General features: G+C 41.2%; 3 protein-coding genes across 3 annotated transcripts; 1 reads left to right on the plus strand and 2 right to left on the minus strand.

Annotated features, from left to right (window-relative positions):
* Positions 1-560: 560 nt before the first annotated feature.
* On the plus strand, positions 561-1,574 carry Taar5 (trace amine associated receptor 5). Its single transcript, XM_038338388.1, has one exon. The coding sequence runs from the start codon at positions 561-563 to the stop codon at positions 1,572-1,574; it is 1,014 nt and encodes a 337-aa protein (XP_038194316.1).
* Positions 1,575-12,851: 11,277 nt separating this feature from the next.
* Positions 12,852-13,889, minus strand: LOC119821102 (trace amine-associated receptor 6). Its single transcript, XM_038339959.1, has one exon. The coding sequence runs from the start codon at positions 13,887-13,889 to the stop codon at positions 12,852-12,854; it is 1,038 nt and encodes a 345-aa protein (XP_038195887.1).
* Positions 13,890-21,843: 7,954 nt separating this feature from the next.
* LOC119821153 (trace amine-associated receptor 7a-like) lies at positions 21,844-22,920 on the minus strand. The gene has a single exon (XM_038340039.1). The coding sequence runs from the start codon at positions 22,918-22,920 to the stop codon at positions 21,844-21,846; it is 1,077 nt and encodes a 358-aa protein (XP_038195967.1).
* Between the last annotated feature and the right edge of the window lie 1,310 nt (positions 22,921-24,230).

Below are 24,230 nucleotides of genomic sequence, written 5' to 3' on the forward strand. Positions count from 1 at the left end.
TCTGCTGAATTCTTATTTGGAGATGACTTGGTATAATTAAAAACCCGAATTTATTGAATTATTGTCAACTTAGTTAGTGAAGGAGGAAGCTAGACATTTTCTCCCAAGAAACAATGTGTTCACAATATCTAATTTATCTCTTGGTTCATACTCAAATCTTTAAATCTCACTTGACAAGTGCCTTATCAGAAAAGGAGAATGCTTTATGATTTTTTTTTTTTTTTTTTTTTTTTACGCAACACTATGATACACTTTCCTTTGAGGAAGCATTTAGCCCAGATCCTCTTTTTTCTTTTAAGGATATCATCTACAGTCGTTTTTAAAAAGCCTTGTCTGATGGACTGGCTAGCATAGTCCTGTACCTCCAGGCCCAGGCCACACTTGATTTTCAGGGTGTCTTTGATCCCGTACACAGGATCAATCAATTCAATCACCCTTTAGTTTTTTTCTTCTTGATCTCATTCTGCGCATGTTTAAAAAATAATAAGTAAAATAATTTTTATTGTTTTAGTAGAAAAGGTGACCAGATCCCAGAGAAAGACAAAGAACAGAACCTGTCAATGAGAGCTGCCCTGCTCCCAGGTGCTGGAGAGCAGCCTGCAGCGTTCTGCTACCAGGTGAATGGGTCTTGTCTTAGGACGGTCCACCCTCTGGCCATCCAGGTAGTCATCTACCTGGCCTGCACAATAGGTGTGCTGATCACAGTCCTGGGGAATTTGTTTGTGGTCTTTGCTGTGTCCTACTTTAAGGTACTCCACACTCCCACCAACTTTCTGCTGCTCTCCCTGGCCCTGGCTGACATGTTGCTGGGCCTGCTGGTGCTTCCCCTGAGCACAGTTCGCTCTGTGGAGAATTGCTGGTTCTTTGGGGACTTCCTCTGCCGTCTGCATACCTACCTGGACACGCTGTTCTGCCTCACCTCCATCTTCCATCTCTGTTTTATTTCCATTGACCGTCATTGTGCCATCTGTGAGCCCTTGCTCTATCCCTCCAAGGTCACAGTCAGGGTAGCCCTCCGGTACATCGTGGCAGGATGGGGGATACCAGCAGCTTACACCGCCTTCTTTCTCTACACAGATGTGGTAGAGAGCGGGCTCAGCCAGTGGCTGGAAGAAATGCCCTGTGTGGGCAGCTGTCAGCTGCTGTTTAATAAATTCTGGGGCTGGTTAAACTTCCCCGCTTTCTTTGTTCCCTGCCTCGTCATGATCAGTTTGTACGTGAAGATCTTTGTGGTTGCTACTAGGCAGGCTCAACAGATCAGCGCCCTGAGCCAAAGTGTGGCTGGGGCGGTCAAGCGGGAAAGAAAAGCTGCCAAGACGCTGGGCATTGCTGTGGGCATCTACCTTGTGTGCTGGCTCCCCTTCACCGTTGACACACTCGTTGACAGCCTCCTTAACTTTATCACCCCGCCCCTGGTCTTTGACATCTTTATCTGGTTTGCTTATTTCAATTCAGCCTGTAACCCCATCATTTACGTCTTCTCCTACCGGTGGTTTAGGAAGGCGCTGAAACTCCTCCTGAGCAGGGAGATCCTCTCACGGCGGTCGCCAACTATTGATTTGTACCACGACTGATTCAAGCAGGAGGGAGGACGGTAGTATTGCCATAGGCTATGGTGTCTCCCTAGTTTCTAGGCAGCTTCCTGGGCTTAAGTGGGGGGGGGGGGGGGAAGAAAAGCATGTTACTTAATCAGCAAAGAAGTAAAACACCACTCTCACCCAGCATTCTCACGGAAGAATGTTGGAAAAAGGCTGAGTGAAGTCGTCTGAATACACGGTGAGTAAGAAGAATTCTGGGAAATATCCCACCTCTAAGTTATTGCTTCCTAGAAACTAAGAAGCAGAAGTTGAAGTTGCAGAGACCTGGGGTTTCCTTCCCAGTCTCCTCTCTGCGTCTGCTATGTGCACTGGACAAGTGAGAAAACCCACAGCCTTGACTCTTCCCTCTGCCATTGCTTTTTCACTAAAAAAATAAAGCTTACTCTAAAGTGACCTGAGAATGAGGGTCTAATCTAACTTTGGGAAATGTTGCCCGAGTCGTAATTTCATGCCGTAGTCAACACTTGGAGTACAACACTTGGAATGCGTCTTTCTTAAAATGTTTATTTTGGAATTCTCATATCCTTAGAATCCGACTATTTAGAGCTTTGGAAGACATTTCTGTCCCTTTAAATGTGGAATCATTTCATCTTGTTAAAGGAATATTTCCCTCTTTTGAAAAAAATAAGAGAAACCTGAAATGTGCTATGTGGTCTGTGATAATTAACCACCCCGGGACATTTAGTGAATACTCATACTCATCTTTTATGCTTGCATCACACAAACTAAACTCACTATGCTCCCACAAGTCCCAGTGCATGATTTCCAGAGGTAAAGCCAGTACCCAAGGCCCATGTAGAGAGGGAATTGGAACAAATATCCACTAGCAGTTGTTACTAGTAGTAAGAGTACGTCCTGCTTCCATCTCCTTTTTAAAAATTTCCTAAAGGCCTCTAATCACCCTGTTTCCACAGTTTGCACTGACTCTGTCTGCTAATCATCCTGCTTCCATGGTTTGCACTGGCTCTGTCTGTGAATAAATAATTACTTCTTTGTAAAATTTCATTGTAAATTAATTTAAAGTTTCTCTACTCCATTCACATTGACAAGAATAGATAAATATTTATGGTTTTGCCAATCTCAATAAACAGAACACAAATAAATGCATGTGTTTTTGAAACAACTTTCATGGTAATACTCACAAAGATTAACCACTAAGTAGTTATAAGCAAAATAAGCATTTGCTTTCAGATAGCAGCCTTTAAGGAAGTAAATATCTATCACATATTTTTATTTTCTCTTATATGTGGGACCCAGATTTAAAACCATATATGTTTATGTATGACTACAAGCTCTAAGAGGCAAATATCTTTGGGCATTTTGGGCAGTAGAAAATTCTCCTGAGATCTCAGTATGGTGCAAGACTTTGCTGAGTTAGCACTCTAACCCTGCTGTGTTGCTGTTAGGAGGAAATCAGCCGCACGCACACAGGCAAGTGCCCTGACTTCTGTGGTCTATGGACTTCTGAGTAGATGGGAAAGACCGTGGACCCCACCTCCAGAAAACCAAAGGAAAATACTGTTGAACACATCTTTAAAACATCTTGAAAATAGCCACATCTGTAATATAACAATATGTGAAAACATCTAACAAACTCCACCAATAGGTATAATGAAATTAAGATTCAGAGTAGCATTGAGTTAATAAATTTACACAATATCAGCAATAGATATACTGAGGTATGTGAATACTAATTTCCATTTGTGACAATTATGAGAGCAATTGCTACTGAGGGTTCTGCTCAGATCAAAACTGGGACAGATAAAACTTCAGATATGATCCGTCAATAGAAAGATGCACTTGTTCATCGTTCATGACCTCCTTTAAACATGGACTCCAGGTACCCTTTCCAACACAGTAGCTTTAGGTTCAAATATAAGCAGAAGACAAGAGCAGAGAAATGTCACCACTAGCACTTTTCTTCAGCAAGAGCATCTCACTGGAAAAGAGGTCAAAAGTCTGATAATGATGGTAGTGATGGTGGTGGTGGTGTGTGCCCATACTTGCCTTTATTTTTGTTTGTGTGTGTTCCACTAAACATCAGTATAGCTAGGGACTGGAGAGATGGTCCAGTGGCTAAAAGCACTTGTTGCTTTTGCAGAAGACCCAGGTTCAATTCCCAACACCCACATCAGGCAGCTTATAACTGTCTGTAACTCCAGCTCTGAGGGATCCAAAGCTCTTCTCTGGCCTTTGTGGACACTTGCACACACATGGAATATACAAGATAAAAATAGTAATAAAACATATATGACATTTAGATAAAAATAGTAATAAAATTCTAAGATGAATAGTCTTTGTTTTGTATGACCCTAACCAGTAGTTCATTCTCTATGCACATTTCAATTTATTTATATTGTTTTATTCAGTGGAGTCATTGCAGCTCAGACAGCTGACTGTATGAGCGATTAAGTCACGCATCAAAGTGCATGCTTATACTAGTATACATAGGCGTGCATAAATGAGTGTGTTTATACTCATGGGAGAAGGGATTCATTTCCTCAACGCCAGGCCTGAACACCACTGACATGTTACCCCTCAGTGACTCCTCTTCTACACTCTTTTTTAAGTAATTAATTAACTTATTTTACATGCTGACTGCAGCTTCCCCTCCCTCATTTCCTTCCAGTCCTCCCCCTCTGCTCCCCCTCCATTCACTCCTCCACCATTTTTGCTCAAAAAAAGATAGGCCTCCCATGGATAGCAACTAAACGTGGCATAGCAAGTTGCAGTAAAACTAAGCACCCACCATGTGCTTAGGTTGGGCAAGTGTGGGAGCTGAGAAATGTCTAGTGGTCAGAGAGTTTGGGGAATAACAAGGCTTAATCACACCTTTTAGCTCAGGAGGTGGCAGTCTGGCCTCTTTTTGCAGTTAAAAAAACTTGGATAACTAACCATCCTGGCAGGTGGTCAGGAAACACCAATGTACTTTTGCTCCTTTGATTGTAACTATGAGGTCACCTGGGGAGGAGGTGTTTTCTGCCTATGTGACTTGTGTGCCTAACATGAGTTATCCTGTTACCCAGGCAACAGAATGCTAATAATGGGAGGTCTTGCACTGTCATATTAATGAAGCCTTGTTACCTTCTCCCCCAGTTTATGTTTCATAAAAAAGCTGTGGAAAAATAAACATGGGTGATTTCAGAATCTGAATAATCCCTAAAACTCCCTCCTGATATGGTCTTGTGGTTTTTGTCTTTATTTCCCCATGCCTCTACCCTGGTAAGAAGTGTTTTTTGTTGAGGCTGGTCCTCAACAGGCAAGGTGTCCCCAATATGAGGAATAGGGTCCCAAAAGTCAGTAAAAGAGTCAGAGACAGCCACTGCTCTTACTATTAAGAGGCCCACAAGAAGACCATCCTACACAACTGTAACATATATACAGAGAGCCTAGGTAAGACCCATGCAGGCTCCCTGGTTGTCAGTTCAGTCTCGTGAGGCCCTGTGTGTCCAGGTTAGTTGATTCTGTGGGCTTTCTTGTGATGTCTTTGACTCCTCTGCTCCCTACAACCCTTCATCCACCTCTTCATCAGGATTCCCCAAGTTCGGACTAATTTCTGGCTGAGAGTCTCTGTCTCTGCTTCCATCAGTTGTTAGATGAAGCCCCTCTGATGACAACTGGGCTATGCATCAATCTATGTGTATAGCATAATGTCATTAGTCATATTTGGTTATATCCTAGGTCTCTGGGTCATCCAGCCAGTGGGTCCTGATGCTCCAGGTAGTATCAGGGGAGGGCTCACTTTTGTGGCACGGGTCTTAGACTAGTCCAGTCCTTGGTGGGTCACTCCCTCAATCTCTAGGCCACTCTTACCCCAGTGGATCTCATAGGCGTGGCAGACTGTAGATTGACCTCTTTTACACTCTTAACCTCCATTGCACTCTGCTTTCTCATGGTTCGTTCATGCACTCTCTGAGCAAATGCCTCAGATTCATTCATGTTGGGCTTGGCTGTCTGATTTACCTTGATCAAAACCTTGTGGGCCATTGCACTTGCCATCCTCAAACAGGAACTTAAAGAATAATACATGGTTGAGATACGCTTCTCTCTTTCACCATCAGAACAGATGGTCCCAACAAAAGCTGTTTCTTCCGCCAAGGCCTCAGAGATAGAAGACACAAGAAGGAACAATGAGATATATCTATACCCGAGACAGGGCTACCACAGTCCCGCAGCACTCACATAACATAAACAAACAAAAAGAGAAAAGATGACCCTAGGCATCATCAAAGGAAGAAACACTCACATGATTTGCTCCCAGAAGACCAAGAATTTACCAGAGAGCATCAATGCATAGTAGTGGGCTGCTTGGAAGGACTAGTCTCAGGAGTATCTAGAAGGGTCAGGTATAGCAGGCAGTTGGGCTGTACAGAGTTCTAGACTTTACATTCAATTCCACATGTAAGCTTGCAAAGATCTTGCTACATTAACTATTCAAAGATTAAAAATTCAAAGGCAAATGACCCAAGTTTGGATAAATGAGCTGCCCTATCTGGCTGGAGTCTGCACAGAATGAAACAATGCAGTTTGAACATGGAAAGCAAAGGAGAATGGGGCAGGTTATAGTAAAGATGGTGGCAGAGGTCCAGGCAGTTGGTGGCACAGCTGCAGACACAAACTCCTTCGGGCCCACAGAAAACAGTAGTGGGGAGATTCAGGAAGTGCTTGCCTGCTAGTTTCTACTTTGGACACAAAAGGGCAGACAAAAACAATGGTTTGACGTGGGATTTCCCTCTGTATGCTGTGATTACCATTGATAAATAATGAAACTGCTTTGGGCCTATAGCAGAGCTATAGGAGAACAGAGCTTGGTGGGGGAAAACTAAGCTGAATGCTGGGGAAAAGGAGGGCGGAGTCAGAGAGATGCCATACTGGAGACAGATACTGGTACTTTACCAGGTAAGCCATAGCCACATGGCGATACATAGATGAATGGAAATGGTTTAAATTAAGATGTAAGAGTTAGCCAATAAGAAGCTAGAGTTAATGGGCCAAGCAGTGATTTAATTAATATAGTTGCTGTGTGATTATTTTAGGGCTAAGTGGCTGGGAATAACTAATGGCCTCCTTCCAACAATGGTTGAATTGAATTTCAAGGGTCATCCATCAATAAAGCAAATTTTTGATATTCATCTCTGTGGTGAGAGTGATCAAATTCATCTGTCACTGTCATATACTCTGCTAACTCAGGTTGCTTTGGTCTAGTGAATTCCTTGTCTTCTTGGAGCATGTCACCAGTGTCCCTTCTTCTGACAAGCTTGGGCTCAAATTTCTTCTCATATTGTTTTTGTTTCTTAAAGTTTTAACCTTGATGATCAGGGCTGTATATGTTAGTCACAGAGTAGACTTGAAAGTCATCCTGTAATTTAAATTGTCATCAAGATGAGCTCACCATAGCCCACCTATACCAGAACTTCCACTATGAGCACACAGCAAGGCCCCAGGATTTAGAGTTTGATGTTCCTATGTTCCCAAGGTGTAGTCAGCATGGTTTCCATCACTGATGGCTGCTGTGGAGGACCATGAAGTGAGTGAAGAGTACATTCTCTATATCTTATAGACCTGTCCCTGTTGTCCTTAAAGTCTAGGTCATGTGAATTTTACTGTCTAGACTTCAGTGTTCCCTCTTAGGAGTACAAGACAGTAACCATCTTAGAGATTCCACTGAAAATCATTAACTGGCCACCATATGACACATTTACCTATAATGAAAACAAAGACATGGATGGTTCAAATCTGTCTTTTCATCCTTAATTCTTTGGAAAGCATTTTTTTTAAAAAGAAGTCTTTTGAGATAACTTTTTATGACTTTTATTGATTTACAGTAATGTGTGTTTGTGTGTGAAGAGAGAAGGAGAGGGATAAGAGAGAAAAAGAGAGAGAGAATGTATTAGATTGATTTATATTATTACAGGATTAAGTGGTTCAATAAAAGTTATCTGCATGCCAGAGAGGCTAAGAACCCAGTAATTAATTGCTCAGCAAGGTAGGATGCCTTAGCAGTTTCAATCTAGCACTGAAGAGATCCACAGATTGATGTGGGACAATGGTCTGTATTCTGTCAATTATATTTTAAATAAACACTGATTGGCCAGTAGCCAGGCAGGAAGTATAGGTGGGACAACTAGACAGGAAGTAGAGGTGGGTCAAGGAGAACAGGAGAATTCTGGGAAGAAAAAAATCCTTTCTTCTGCAGTCTTGGCCCAGCCACAGAAGAAGCAACATGTGACTGCCTTGCTAAAAAAGGTACTGAGCCATGTGGCTAACATAGACTAGAATAATGGGCTAATAAAAGTTATAAGAGTTAATAAGAAGCCTGAGCTAATGGGCCAATCAGTTTATAGCTTATGTAGACCTGTGTGTGATTTTCTTGGGAGTAAATGGCTGGGGGACCTGGTGGGACAGAAACCCCCCAGACAACAACAGATGATCCACACTGGAAGGATGAAGAACCTGGGGTCTGATGTCAACAGAGGGTATCAGAAACATCTTTAGACACATTCATTTCAGATGTAGAAGCAGGGTTTTCCCACCAACTGCTTCATATCTGAGCTACCTGCTGGAAGGGGCTACACACTTCGAGGATGGATTTTTTCCACCTTAGTTAATCCTTTTGGTAAACTCTCTAAGATATACCCAGAGGTTGTCTCCTAGGTGATTCTAAATCCCATTAAGTGGACTAGTCGGCAAGTCCTAATGTAGTTTACGCACCTCTATCAGAGACGAACAGGTATAACATTAGTAAGAAGCAGGAAAATAAGATCGTGACCCATTCTGATAAATACAATTAAGAGGATGAAGAAAAAAATTTAAATAGTGAATTGGAGGGAGTTGTCAATGTTGGCCTCCACAGTGACTTTCCTGAGAGAAAAAAAAAATATCAAAGCAGTGGCTCTGAGAATGACTAGAACCAGTCGGGCAGAGGTGGGAGGAATGAGTGATTTATAGAAACTTTGTACATTGGTATCTATAGTTAGTAGATGGGTAGAAGGATAGATGTGATATATAGGTACATTGGTATCTATAGTTAGCAGATGAGTAGATGGAGCGATGTGATATATTCACACACTGATATCTATAGTTAGTAGATGGGTAGAAGGAGAGATGTGATATATGCACACACTGATATCTATAGTTAGTAGATGGGTAAACGAATAGATACATTACAGAAACAGATCCCAAGACATGAATTACACTTGACAGATAACTCAGCTTTACTGTTAGCTGACGTTCTGATCTTAGTTAATGCTCTAAGCACTAGGACCCCAAATCTTTGTATCATAGTTTTCTTGGTGCTACAACATCATTTTTTTGATGTTCTTCCTGATTAGTGGACTTTACCTTGTAATGTAGTTGGTTACAGTCTTCTAGCAGAAATTTTATTTTTCCAATTTTTAAAAGTAAGCTGGCATGTTTACAGAATCACGAACAGCAGGTCAGGATAGTCATTTTGATATAGCCCATGTCTCTATTTTTCTATATTTTTGGGAGGGGGTTAATACTTTTTTGAAGATAAATTATTATGTCATTTCCTCTCTTCCCTTTCCTCCCTCTCACTTACTGTCAAGTCTATCTGACTGCCTGTCTATACATAACATCTATGTACACACACACACAGCCCATGCAATCCATGTATTGTTGTTACATGTATGTATATGGTATCAGAACTGACCATATCCATGGTGTATTGGATAACCAACTGGGGGCCTCTTTCCTGGGAAGATTATTTCTCTTGCTATCCATGTCCCATAATTGCCTGTAGTTCTTTGTCTATGGTTAAGGCCCCCTGATATTCCCCCCTCCATGGTAGCATGTCTTTTGGTATTGTCCTTGTTAGCTAGACAGCCATGTTGATGACAGCTGATGGGTGGAGTTTCTCTGTCATTTCTACAAGACACAATCTCATAGCAAACATTCTGTGCCTCTGGCTCTTACAATCTTTCCGACCCGTCTTCTGCCATGATCCTTGAGCCTTAGGTGCAGGGGTTGTGTTCTGGATATATCAGTTCAGAACGAACACCATTACCTCTCTATTTGTCAAGGCAACTTAGATACAGTTCCTCGTTGTAAAGAGCAAATAAAATTCCCAGAGACCGTGAATGTTTGATCCTCAGGCAAGGCTGCAGTAGGCTCAGCCTTAACTCTTTCCTACCATCTAACTCCCTTTTACCTTTTCCAGGTTATGACAGAACTTGACTCTTTTTTATCTTTTTTATCAGACCGATGGCCTGTGCCAGGGTCCTAGGATTTCCCGTGGAAGGGAGAGATGAGGAGGAGTGGGGGGGGCACATGACTAGGAGGACTGGGAAAATGTGGTTAGAGAGTTTGACATGAGCTAGACTATGTGAACCTCATGCCTTAGCAATAGGTTAGAATTTGATTCTAAACATTATGGGATTTAGGTACAACCCCCTGTACCTAGGAAAAAGTATGATTTGGCGGGAGTCATTTTGGAAACACGAAGAATCTCGAGCATGCTTGAGTCACCAAACCTAAGGCCACTGTCACCATATTTCAATGACATTGTTATTTAAATAACTACTAATGTCTCTGTCATTCTCAAAATTCTAAGCGATACACCTTCACACTGTCACCTACCATTCATTCCATAAAGCAGGGGTTGGGTGTGGTGTGGTGTTCCACTTGCGCAGTCCCTATTCCTAACCACTAGGTGGAGCAGTCCTCTTGGCTTCTGACTAAAAAATACCCGCGTGGACTTTTTAGGGTAAAGCAAGAAGGAAGCTTCTGGTTAAAAGAATAAGTCATGAAATCCAAGCAACCCGCAGTCACAGGTGTGAGGCAGCTGCCCAGGATAGCGCTCCAGCATCACAGGGCTTCCTGTGAGCCAGAAACAACCCTTTTTATGCTAGGCTCCAGAGGTACCGGTTTTTTACTTCAGCAGTGTATAACCTATTCCTGATTGGGGTCATTGTATCCTAGACCTGTAGCTGGTCTCAGGGCTTTGGGAAAACTTCAAAATAGGACGCCGAATATCGTGAATACATTATGTGTGTTTTGTGAAGGAAGTGGATACATTTGTTCAATGTGAATATGATCTAAAAATTATTTTAAAAAACATTGACAGGATAAACTAACATGTTCTCTTAAGTATAGAATTTATTAATTGTATTCTTTTGTGATATTTCTTCTTGTTTGCCTTAAATTTCTTCTTGTTTTTAATTTATTATTTAATTTCTCATTAAATTTTTGTTATATACCATAATAGTTCCATAAAGATATTTCATTCAAATATATCAAGTATTTCAACCATATTCATCTTCTCCTACCCTTCTCTTTACCCTCTTTCCATTAATACTCTAAACTCATTTGTATTTTCATGTCATATATATGTGCGTATGGTGATCTATGTCTATGTAAAATCTAGGATCCGCAAATGAGAGAAAATATACGATATTTGTTCTTCTGAGTCTGAGTTACTTGTTTCCCTTAATATGAAGGAATATTAATATTCATATTAATATGAAGTTGCATCCATTTTTCTTCACATGACCCAATTAAATTCTTCGTTGTGGCGAAATCAAACTTCATTGGGCATATGTAAAAGTTGTCTTTATCCATTCATTTATTGGCAGAGGCTGAGTCCATGACTTGGCGACTGCAAACAAAGCCGCAATCAACATGGATGTGCAATATCATCGTGTGTTCTGATTCAAAGTGCTTCGAGCCTACACCTAGAAGTGGCATGGGAGGCCCAGAGGGCCCAGAAGGCCCATGGGAGGTCTGTTCTCTCTCTTCCCCTCCTGAGAAACCGCCACTCTAGTTTCCAGTACGGCTAGAGTAGTTGGTATTCTTGAAGCATTGTGTAAAGAGTTCCCCTTTCTCCACATCCTCACCAGCAACTGATGCCGTTTATCTTCTTAGTTTTCGTTACTCTGGATGGAATAAGACAGAATGAACCTCAACGTAGCTTAAACTTGATGGTTAAGGATGCTGAACTAATTTTTCCTATATTTATTGACCAATTTCACTTCATCTCTTGAGAACTATCTGTCTATTTCATTAGCTTATTTCTTGGCTGGTTTGTCTGTTTTTTTTTTAATATTTAGGTTATTTGTTTCTTTATATAGTCTAGGTTTTAGTCCTGTGTCAGAGTGGAGAGCTAGCAATGATTTTTGTCCTGTTCTGTAGACGGTTAAATTTTTATTTATTTTATTTTACTTTATTTTATTTATTGATTCAGAGAAAATAATTTGAGCTTGTTTATTTAAAATGTATTTGCAATGAGCAACATTGCTTCTTATCAGAGACATGGCTAACAAAAGTAGGAATGCTATTATCTGTTTCAGGGCATCCAGCACAGATTTCACGATGGTGCAGGCATGAAGTTCATGTTTGGTTAAAACACAAAAAGGTAAAACAACGACTGTTTGAATGCTTGCTGTTTGTTTATATCCTTCATGGCTATTGAAACTCACAAAGTCCTCATGGCCGTTAAACGTCTTTAAAGAAAACTAGAGCCTTCACTTAGAGAGATTCTCATTAATGAACAAATCATAATCCATGCAGCTAAGCAGACCAGTGTGACACAGGGTTTCATATGTCACATGTATCCAACTTCCAGCCAGAAGAGCAGCCACATAATCACAGCGCCTCCACTCCAGGAAGTCTAGTAGCTTCTGTCTCTTATTTTAGGAAAGGAAATCATGGGATAGGAGGACAATAACTTGGCTGACAGTCACTACAGCCTAATAAAGGTGATGTCATTGCAGATCATCCCCCTGTATTCTGTCATCTCTCATAAGACTGAGTCAATTCTATTGGCCAACGATTCCCCCTTTTAACTTGTATTTGAAAGAGCCAAGGAAAGCAGGTACTGGGGAAGCCTATTCATGCATGAAATGCAATGTTTAGCAGGCTAGGGTCAGCCTGGAAGCTTTGTAAAGAAAAGAGGAAAGCATCGAAGGGAACCTTCGATGCTTTCAGAGAATATACCAGGATCAAGGGAATGTCATGGATGAAAAGGAGGAGTGGATGGCGGGAATTAAATGCAAGGAGTGTTGCAAGCTCAGCTCTAAAATAGGAAGCTAATAAAAACTTAACATTTATTGGCCCAGTTAATATTTTCAGAGAAATGGCAGCAAGGTGCACATCCTAACAAGACTAGAAAATGCTAACTCATCCTATCTAGTGTGAATAGCCGTTATTCTTTCCCATTAAGGATCTTCGTAGACTCTTTAAAGACTCAGTTCATTAGGAAATTAAAGGTACCTGTGAGTTCCTCTGTGCCTTTGCTTATATTTGCTCGGAGAACAAGTTCATAGTGGCTGAGCTGTTCCTGAACACCTGGCCACTCATAATAACCTTAATAGCTTTCTTAAACCATGGATAAAATAAAGCATAGATCAAAGGATTCATGGCTGAGTTGTAATAAGCACACCAAACACAAATCTCATAAATGTAGGCAGGGGTGATGAATCCCATAAAAGCATCGATTAATGAATCAATGCTATATGGCAACCATGAGATCATGAATGCTATCACGGTGATTCCCAATGTTTTGGCTGCTTTTCTCTCTCTCTTTGCCACTCTGGCTTTGTAATTTTCTGAGGATGATTCTGTTTTGCTACCAATATTTTCTATCTTTTTAGCCTGTTGCCTAGCTACCAGGAAAATATTACCATACAGAATGATCATAACAAGAGTTGGTATAAAAAAGGAAAGGAAATCTATCAGCACCCAGTTCTGATTCACAACTACCTGACACCCTCCTACACAGTTGAGGGCATTGGATAATTCTTCCAGGCCATCGTCATAGACCCCTGTGTAGAACACAGCACCACTGTACACCAGGGGCAGAATCCAGGAGATGCTGATGCAAATTCCTGACACAGACACCGTGAACTTGGTGGGATAGACCAGAGGGTCAGTGACAGCGATGTACCTGTCGATGGAGATGAAGCACAGGTGGAAGAGAGAAGCGTAACAAAATGCCACGTCACAGCAGGTGTGGAAGGTGCAGAAGCTTCTCCCAAAATACCAACAGCTCTCGACGGACCTGACCATGCTGAAGGGCATCACAGAGACGCCCACCCAGAAGTCAGCGCAGGCCAGAGAGGCGATGAGGAAATTGGTAGGAGAGTGCAGCTGCTTGAAATGGAGGATGGAGATTATCACCAGGAGGTTTCCAAACACAGCCAGCACAGCCCCAATGCCAAAGACTGCATAGAGGATGACCCGGGGCCCAGGCGAATAGGGAGTTTTCACACAGGACCCGTTTACGTTCTCATAGCAGAGCTGTAGGGCAGCTGGCGGAGACGAGTTGCTATCCATGCTGCTGCTCTCTGCATGGGCAGCAAGCAGGTCCGTATTCGATTCTCAAGAGTCAGGAATTCTGATTTCACGACTGTAGAGGGAAGAAGTACACATCAACCCAGTAGGATGCCAGAGGCTATTATGAGATGCTAAGTCTAATATCATTTTTCATTTCTCCTGGCAACATTAAACATTCTTTGGAACAAAATAAAATCCAGTAAGTTCGATATGGTCGGAAATTATTAAAGCTAAATTCCAGTTAACAAATGATCCTTTTTCTTAATTGGCTACATTTTCTTTGATCTCTAAACATGTTTTTATGTTTTATTTTTACCTCTAGTGTTTCTCTGGCAGCAGTCGGAACAGTGGATGCAGCTGTGGAACCGGTGGATCACCTATAGATTTACTTCTATGTTACACGTCTTAAACTACCACCTAAAGCTAAATAGACACCCCCAATGGGAAAAATCCCTTGATGGAATCCCAATAGGGCAAGGTGTGAACCAATAAGATTATATTCAACAGTGATTATTAGGAAAGTTGGTCTACAAAACAAGTCTTTTCGACATTAATTACTATTGTGTATGTTAGGCCAAATAATTCTTTTTCCTTTGTTTGCAGACTTGAACCATGACCTTCTTCTCAGTCATGACTTGGTCACGTTCCTGGGGTTTTAAAAAGATACGATGGGGCTACAAGGTTTAAAGGTCAACTTGGCTCTTTATAGCCTGATAAGAGTCATTTATGCATCTACCATGGCTACCAAGCAGCAAGATAACAAGCTATGGGGAAATAATAATGCTGAAGAGAGATGTATTATACAAAGTCCTTAAAAAACAAAACAGTAGAGCATTTAGTGCAGCAGCTTTTCTCAGAGACAACTGAGAAGATGAATTCTGTGCTCAAGCCATTGCTACCTGGGATCTGTCCACAAAGTCTTTCCATGCATTCAATAGATCTGCAATGAGCACTCTGGCTGTGCTGTCCTCTGTGGTTACTGCCCGTTCTGCCCATGTCCCTGGAGAGATTTAATTTTACAAAGAACAATGAACAGGGAGTGAGAACTCTGAAACAGGTTTTGTGTTCATAGTCTCCAGCATGGCAGAGCACTGCAGACTAAGGAAAGACATTTTTCAGCCTTCCTGACAAGGAGTTCAAGTCTCTAGCAGTACAGGGATGGAGACATGCAGGCATTTATAAGCTTGCATGGTACATTATAAAGAGAGAGAGAGATTTCTTATTCATCCTGCTGGCTACCTGATCACAGATCAATAAAATCCATACTCTTACTCAGATATCTTTCCGGTTCCTCCTAACATCTTCTTAATGTCTGATTTTATAAAATAATTTCAATTGTTTATGCCAGGTTTTTCCCATTTATGTTCTATAGACTTTATAAACAATTCTATATGTTGTGTGCAACCAAGTGCACAACCAGTCATAGCCACCCCCAACCCCTGGTTGTGAATGTCTCTAAACATTGTCATATATCCTCACGAGGCAAACTGATCCCTTCTTCCCATTAAAATTTGTGTTCTAGTAAATAAAAGCCTTTCCATTGGCATCTTTGCCATTGGGAAGAGAAAGAACTTTATATATCCCTCCATCATTCTGAGATTTATATTAATTAATTCATCAATTAAAAACATAGTGGATGTCTGGGTATAAAGTAATAAAAATGCATGCCATTTCTATGATCAGAAAAACTGAGCTCTTGAAGATGAAATCACACTGAAACATACGTGGAGAGCTGGGCATGGGAGGATTGCACCAGAAGGGAAAAGACAATGCGTACGATATGAGAAGCATAAAGACAGGCAGATCCAGGCCCAAGGATCCTAAAACAGGGCTTGCAAAAACCTGCTCCAGTATTTGTACAATTCTAGCTATTCTATTTTTTTTAATGTAATCTAAGATCAATAGAGGAATCTAGGCTAACTTGTGCCTTCATGTTTACTAACTCAGTAAGCAGCATTTCTCCCAATGCCGAGGTGGGATGCTGTTGGAGGCTTGTCCCAAGTCTTATAAAATTCTTGCACTAATATGACTTTTCTAATGTTGTCCTCCCCAAACCATCTTTAGTAAATAGTTGGGCAGTGTTAGGAAGAAGTCCTGATTCTCATGCGTTTATGACTCTAATGCCCTAGAAAGGATGCTAAGGCAAACTTTTGGCTCTTACATCAGATGAAGTTTTCCTTCTCATTTCTGCACCTGATCTTTAGTTTGGTCCTCCAAGACATCCCTAATGAGAGCATCCCCCAGTGACCGAATGTGTCAACTCTTCCTCATTATGACCAAAGTAAGAGAAGGCTGTGATAACGATGGCTTGTGGTCATGCAGGGCACCAAGTCGGAGGACTGTTAATGAGACATCGCGTTTCATTCCTGTCTCTGCGGATTAGAGGCTGAGGTAACCAAATACCAGGCAGGCTGAAGTTTACTCTGTAACTGAAGAGCGCTGGGCATTGAGTGCGTGCAGCCAGCTTGTCCGCTAATGGTCTCAGAAACTCAAGACATTAGTGCATTACTAAATCAACTTGATTCTCTTCATCAAGACGAGTGTTTCTCTAAGCGTGCATTAACTGCTTGCGGGGACGTGGAGGAGAGTGAGAAAGTGTGAGAAACCTTTTTTTTTTCTTCAAGTGCAGTTTAGCGAGTGTGTCCTGTTTCATCAGCTAGGCAGACCGCAGGTACCACACATGCTTGTCTAGTCACTCTGAGCACTAAAAGCTTCAATTTTAGGACTTCAGCCAGGGCTTCGGTCCGCACTTACTTGAGTATGTCTTCCCTCAAAGGTCCCGGTTTTAGGCAAAGGCTAAAAAAAATTTCTTCTTACACAAAAATAAATAAATAAAAAGAATTGATAAAACAAACAAACCGGGGTCTCTGAGTATTTCTGACTGACCTAGTACTTCCCAAGTGCTGGGAAGGCGTGCGCTACCACATTTGGCAAGAATTTCAATCACAGTTTAGCTGCAGCATTATTTCTAAGCTTGAAATGTCTGTACTAGAAACAACATTTATGACTCTTGTCATTCTATAGTGTTTGAAAAATGCATAAAACTCAGTTATGTGATCATACACATATCATCTAAAATGAGTCATCCCTCCCTGTCCCATCCTAACTATGTTTGCCTTGCCCTGAATACACTGTAACTCACTACACAGACTAAGCTGGCCTCAAACTCACAGAGACCTGTCCATCTCCATCCGAGTGCTGAGGTTAAAGTATGCACCACCACAACCAACAGCACACACACACACACACACACACACACACACACACACGCTTGCATAGTACATTATAGAGAATGAGAGATATTTCTTATTCATCCTATTGGCTGCCTGATCACAAATCAATGAAATCAATACTCTTATTCAGATATCTTTCAGTTTTTTCCTAATATATATATATATGTATATATATATATATATACATATATATATATATATTATACACACACACACACATATATATATTCATTGGGCTTTAGGTGGAGAACAAACTTTCCCTGCTTGGTCTTCATCCATGGTGATGTGTGCGAGGTCTATGCTCTTAATACAGGTCTCAAGCAAATCAAGGACATTTTTTAAAGTACCCCCCATCAAAGTAGTGAAAAGATATGGGAAAAGAAACCAAGAAATCGTGTATGAAGTCAGCTGGGCTTCTGCCTTTCAGTGAAATCACACTGATCTCATGACACAAGCATTAACTATCCAGTCAGCTCCGCCATACGCACTCCACTGGCTTGTTTTGGGAGGTATGGTTATTTTCATTTGGACTTTTCATATGTACTCCTCAGACCTTGCATAATGTATCATGCACAGTTGATATACTGCTAAATGAGGGGATGCTGGGGGAAGAGACAAGCCCTTTTGAGGCCATTTGGAACTTATGGATGGATCATTGTCTTCTAGAGAGTGGCAGGGTTAGGCTTCTCCCTCCATCATTCCACTTTTCCTGCTACCAGTGTGCTCAGTTTCAACTTAATTTGCTCAAAATGAGTAAAACGTGGGTCATCAAGGCCACCGAATAAAGAAGCCTAAAAGAGAATGAGGCTTCAATAACTTTTTTCATATATTCTTCAGTAGCGTGATGGACAGAATGAACTTGAGCACACAAGTCCATATGTTTTTTTTCATGTTCAGACTCTAAATGGAGGAGTCAGTTGGAATGTTCCACCCACACCAGGGATCTACTGTGAACAAACATTCTCCAGAGAAATCACACATGAACCCAATGACAGAACCTCCAACTCTAGATTTGCCACACTGGTAGCAGATCCTGTCAAGAACACTATTTGACACAAAGAAAATCATTGATCCACTCTCAAAATTCTCTTTTACTTGCTTTTCTATTCTGGGGTGTGAGTGGGGCTGTATAAAAGAAAGGGAGAGGGGAAGAAAGAAAGAATGAAAAATGAAACAAACGAAGAGATTTTACCTCTCCTATTGTTGACCACAAGAGGTTAGGAACAAGGGCAAAAAAATAACAGTGTTTAATAAGTATGCAATTAAAGTTATAATTGTAGGAGACAGAAATGATAAGTTAAATACAAACAGATCACCCAAAAGAAGTTCTTTACTTCCAACTATTATCACCTGCCAGAGTAGGACTCAGCGGCTGTAGATAGGATCACCTGCCAGCACACACTCACCAGGACACCCCTAGACAAATGTCAGCCAATCAGGGGTCCTGAACTTCAGAAACCCCTCATTCCCACCTTTATTACTATAAAAACCCAACACTAACTAAGCTCAGGGCTCTCCATTTATTCTAATACGTTGGACGTGTGGAGAGACTGAGTTTGCAAACTTGCATAAAATAAAAGCTCTTTGCTTTTACATACAAGGATTCATCTCCTTGTTGGCTTTTGGGGGACTTTGCAGATTTGGGAATAACAGTAATAACAATTAGAATGGACTTTTGAGTCTTAAAGTTGAGTATCAAGCTGTTAGAACTTCCCATATAGTCATAAAAACTGGAGGGAAAAGATTGCCTGGAACAACCTTCCACTTAGGAATTGATGTAATGGTAATGACATTTTGTATCCATAGTGCATCAAGTTCTAACTGTGCCATAAGTAGAGATGAGTTCACACTTCCTAGTTAGAAGGAGGGAAGACAAGCTCGGAAGACTCAGAGATCATTCACTGTGGATTTCCTAAATATTGAAAAAATGACAGATTACATGCCAGGATATCTCATTTAATTTTAAAATCAAACAGTGAACTATCATGTAATATTACTGAAGTCAGTAGTTTACCCTGAGGCAATACCTGGTTGCAGGAAGGACCACAAACTGAGATTACCCAGGCACCAGCCAGGGACAGACCATCCAACGGAAATTCCTAACATTCAAACCATTGTAGATAGGATCTTCTACCAGCACACATTCACCAGGATATCCCTAGACATATAGCAGCCAGTCAGGGGTCCTGAACCTTAGAAATCCCTCACCCCCACCTTTACTACAATAAAAACCAACTCTAATTGAGCTTGGACCTCTTTAATCACTCCAATACATTGGACACAGAAAGTCTGAGTTTGCAAACTAGTATAGAATAAAGGCTCTTTGCTTTTACATACAGAACTAGGTCTTCTTGTTGGCTTTTGGGGGACTTCGTGGATCTGGGCATAACAAAATCACATAGACTTCTTAGAAAAGAGATCAAATGATGAAATTCATCTTCGTTATACTGGCTATTAGAAGGAAACAAAGAAATGTTTTCAGACCAGGGAGAGAACCAGTAGACAGGAGCACTTGCTCTGAGAGCTTGAGGACCTGACCTCAAACCTCCATAACCCATGTAAAAGACCTTTTACATGCACATGCATGTCTTTAACACCAGTGTTGGGAAGCAGTGACAGGTGAGCCTAAGAACAGGTACCTCAGCCAGATCAACCCAAATGGTGAGTTTCTAGTTCGGTGAGCGCTCTCATCTCAAGACAACACCGACAGAGACAAAGGATAACGCTGGATACCCTTTCCTGCCTTCTGTGTGCGTGCACCTGTATGCCCCCATGCACACACCATGCGTGTGCCCACGCACACACAGACACCCATACACACACACACTAAAAAATAGATACGTTTTCAAAATTCAGAGAGACTTGGTATAATTATAGTAGAAACACCATAAATATTTTATAAGCAAATAAAGAATAAATATAATTATACTATTTTATATATTTTATTAGAGTAGAGAATAGCTAGCCATGGATCCACAGAACCAGGCTGGTACAATTTTATAAGGATAGCTAAGGAAATTCTTAGAAGGGAGAAGTTGTGCTGTGACCAGAGGGGAACATTGGCTGCTCCCGAAAGACTACTCTTGGTCTTGTGAATGTTCAGAAACAGCAGAAGCAGGTCTGACATACCATACACCTTTCCAAGACTGAGTCTTAACATCATAACCACATCCTATATGAAAAGGATGCTTCATATCATCTTAAATGGGCTTTTGTGTCTAATATTTTGTGTTTGCCCTAATGGCGTGTTGATTGACAAGGAAAAGAATGTGGGAAGAAGGCTTTGTTTGCTAATGTTTTTGTCACCCTTGAATTAACAATACACAGCCTACATTTATGAGTTCCATCAAGTTCATGTCCATGACTTTTCCCACTCAAATGTCAGAAAGTTAGTCTGCAGTACAACTGCACCAGTGTCTAACAGCCACCTCAGTGTGTAAGGATCCATAGTCACTGAGCCATAGTTGCTTACTGTGAGCATGCACATTCTCATTCTTAAATACTTCTGGATTTAAAAGAAGGATGTTAAAATATTCCTGAATTTAAAGGAAAAATATGTTTATTCAGCAAAAAATCTATTGAGTAATCCTTCCATTCCATACAGAGTGGAAAGTCCTTGCTGGAGGCATGCAGATGAACAGGGAAAAGAAGCAAATATGTGTGGCCCATTTGAATGCAGAATGTCACCCAATCGATGGGATAAGCCACCTGGGTCCTAAATCCTGGGCTACTATGCAAGAAGGCTCTCAGAATCGCTTTAGCCTTAAACTTTGCTGTGTAGAAAGCTTGCCAAGGTGCTGTCAAATACATAAGCCACAGAAGGGGTATGCAATTCACAAACATGATCACACTGTTCTTCTGAATAGCAAACTAGTACCCACGGGGAGAGTAGTTTATGGTTTGTTATCTCAGGTAATCTGAGGGTGAAAAATGAACTTGAGTGTACTAGTCTGGTTAATAAGCAGAGAACATTTAGGAGTAACCTCATGTCCTTCTACTCCGAGGATGTGAACGCTTATTTCCAGGTTAATGATATGTGAATGGACGTAATTCCTTATGATGTCAGTTTTCTTTATAATTGCCAGCAATTGAACTAGCATCGTTAATAATAATTTTCATAACTGAGACTGCTCTTTGTGACACACAGTTCTGAATAACACCATACATCTTTGTTTTCATTTTATACTTACATTCTTCTTTTGCGTTTACATTTTATTTTAAATACACAGAAGAATGAAGATGTGCTATGCCCAGGGATTGAACTAACATGAATGTAGAAATTCCATAGTTTAGAATATATACATATATGTATATATTTGATTAAAAACATAGAGATATGATAGAAATAGAATATATCTCCATATATATCCACACACACAAACATACATACACACACACAGAGTTTTCTCAAGAGTACTACAAGGAGAGGATTACTAATCCATGAAATAGAGGAAAACTAAGAACTAAGCAGAACAAAAACACAATGCTAAGTAAGAGGCAGAATGTGCCAAATTCCCCCATTTGGGGGATTCTGTCTTGTTAAAACCTTTACAATTGAAATTCAATGTTATGTTAGTCAGGAAACAACTGTAGCCGATTTTATGTGTTGGTGTCTCAGCTGATGTATAATGCATCACTTTGCAGGAGCATTTCTGGGCACTTAGTTCCCCCGTGATGTTTTTCTGTTTAAACTCTTGTCAATCCCCAAATGAATCAGGAATCTACTCAGGAAATAAGTTGGTGGCAGAGGAGTTCTCCCTCAAGATTCTGCCAGTGACAATCAGTTTGATGGCTTTTCGAAACCAAGGATAAAAGAAAGCATAAATCAAAGGGTTCATGGCTGAGTTGTAGTAAGCGATCCAGACTAGGATTTCATACACATACGTGGGAGTGATGAACCCTAGGAAGGCGTCAATGATGGAGTCAATGAAGTATGGCAGCCAAGACAGGAGAAAGGCTGCCACTGCGATCCCCAGGGTTTTGGCTGCTTTCCTCTCCCTCCTGGCCACTCTGTCCTTGTAGCTGTCTGATGCCTTGACAGTCTGGTTGCTCATCCTCTCAATCTTCTGAGCCTGCTGTTTAGCAATGAGGAAGATCTTAGAGTAGACAGTTATCATTACCAGTGTGGGAATAAAAAATAATAGAAAATTGATGAAGACCCAGCTCTGATTCACTGCAATTTGACAGCCTCCCACACAGGTGAGGGCAGTCACTAGATCCTCCAGTCCAGCTTCATTTGCCCCTGTGTAAAGGAGGGAAAAGCTATAGGTGATAGACAGGAGCCAGGAGAAGGTGATGCACTTGCCAGAAACAGAAGCCGTGAACCTGGTGGGGTAGGTGAGGGGGTCACTAACAGCAATATATCTATCCACAGAGATGAAGCACAAGTGGAAGATGGAAGAATAGCAGAATGATCCTTCAAAACAAGAATGAAATTTACAGTAAGTGTCCCCAAAGTACCAGCAGCTCTCTACAGACCTCACCGTGCTGAAGGGCATCACGGTCAATCCCACCAAGAAGTCGGCACAGGCCAGTGATGCTATCAGAAAGTTGGCAGGGGAGTGCAGCTGCCTGAAATGGAGAATTGACATCATCACCAGGAGGTTTCCACACACAGCCAGCACAGCCCCAAAGCCAAAGACTGCATAGAGGATGAGGCGAGGGCCTGGGGAGTATGGGTTCCTGATGCAGGATCCGTTCAGGTTCTCATAGCATAGCAGGGTGGATGTGGAAAGGACTGGAGCTTCACTCATGATTCTGACTTGATCCCAGTCAAAACTGTCATCATCTGTAGCCATTTATGCTATTCTAAAAATCTTCAGAAAAAAGTGCAGAGCTTATAGTTGTCTTAGTTTCTCTTTTCCTGCACATATATGCACCGGGTTTTGACATCATTTCAGATTTTCATTCTCTAAAATTATCTCCTTCCTAATTCAGAGTCAACCTTCCCTATTACATGAATGCTCTTTAAGTCTATTTTAAATATTTTCTCTGCTTAATCTATTCTCACATCTGAAAGCATAAGTCTATTCTGTGACACACATTTAAATTCCACCTTTTATTAGCAATTCCATTGTTTTTGATTAGCCTATGGCAATGCCCTAAGCACTTTTAACCCTCAGGAAAGCAGCCTAATGATGCCAAATACAGCGTGTCCCTAGGACTGAATCCCCATGGTGTAAGGGTAGGCAGGTAGCAGCTTGTTAGTAAGTATGTTGTTTATGCCACAACCAAACTTTCCCCATTCTAATTTGCTGGTGGCAGCTGACCTTTATGTAAGACGTAGGTGAATGTGATACCTGCTGCAACAGAACTTTGCACAGAATTTGATGCTCTGTTCATTTATTAGAGCTCTTTTTTCCCCTCGTGAGAAACTTTATCAATAGCCCTCATGTTGAAAGGTTTAAAAATCCCTTCATAAAGGATTTTTTTCTCCCTTCAGGCATTGGTCTGTCTTAGAGGAATATGGTGCAGAATCTTGAAACCCCTAGTTGCTCTTCAGGTTTAGCTTTGGATTATATTTCTGGATTGGGGAAGTGAGGTCAGGGAAAGCAGCAAAAGGTTATTACGACAAATAGAAGTTTCTTCTCCATGTCCTTGTTTGGTTTAATGGATTCTTCGGAAATGTAACGTATTAATCAAATGTGGAAGGAGTGATATTCATGGCAGGGAGTGGCACAGTACGCGAAGTGCTGGCAGTACACATGTCAGGGTGTGAGCGTGGATCCTCAGAACCCTAATAAATGCCTGGTAGACATAGCTGCCCACCTGTAATTCCAGGGCTCAGAAGGAAAACACAGTTGCTTCCCATAGCAAGTGGGCTAGCTAGAATGGTAGCATTGACAAGCTATGGGTTCAACTGAGAGATATCCCTCAAAGAAGAAGGAGAGAGGAACTGGTAAAGACTCTCAGTGTCACCTACAGGATTCCACATGCACATACACACATGTGGACATTCCTACAGGCTTCTACATGCACATGCACACATGTGGACATTCAAACATATCCTAAACATAATGATAAATAATTTTTCACTCTGTTTAATCACAAATTCTCCATTTTATTATTGGAGATACATTGCCTATAGATTAGGATTTTAGGAGTATTG

The sequence above is a fragment of the Arvicola amphibius genome, chromosome 8, assembly GCF_903992535.2.
Source record: "Arvicola amphibius chromosome 8, mArvAmp1.2, whole genome shotgun sequence".
In the NCBI taxonomy this organism is placed as follows: Eukaryota; Metazoa; Chordata; class Mammalia; order Rodentia; family Cricetidae; genus Arvicola; species Arvicola amphibius.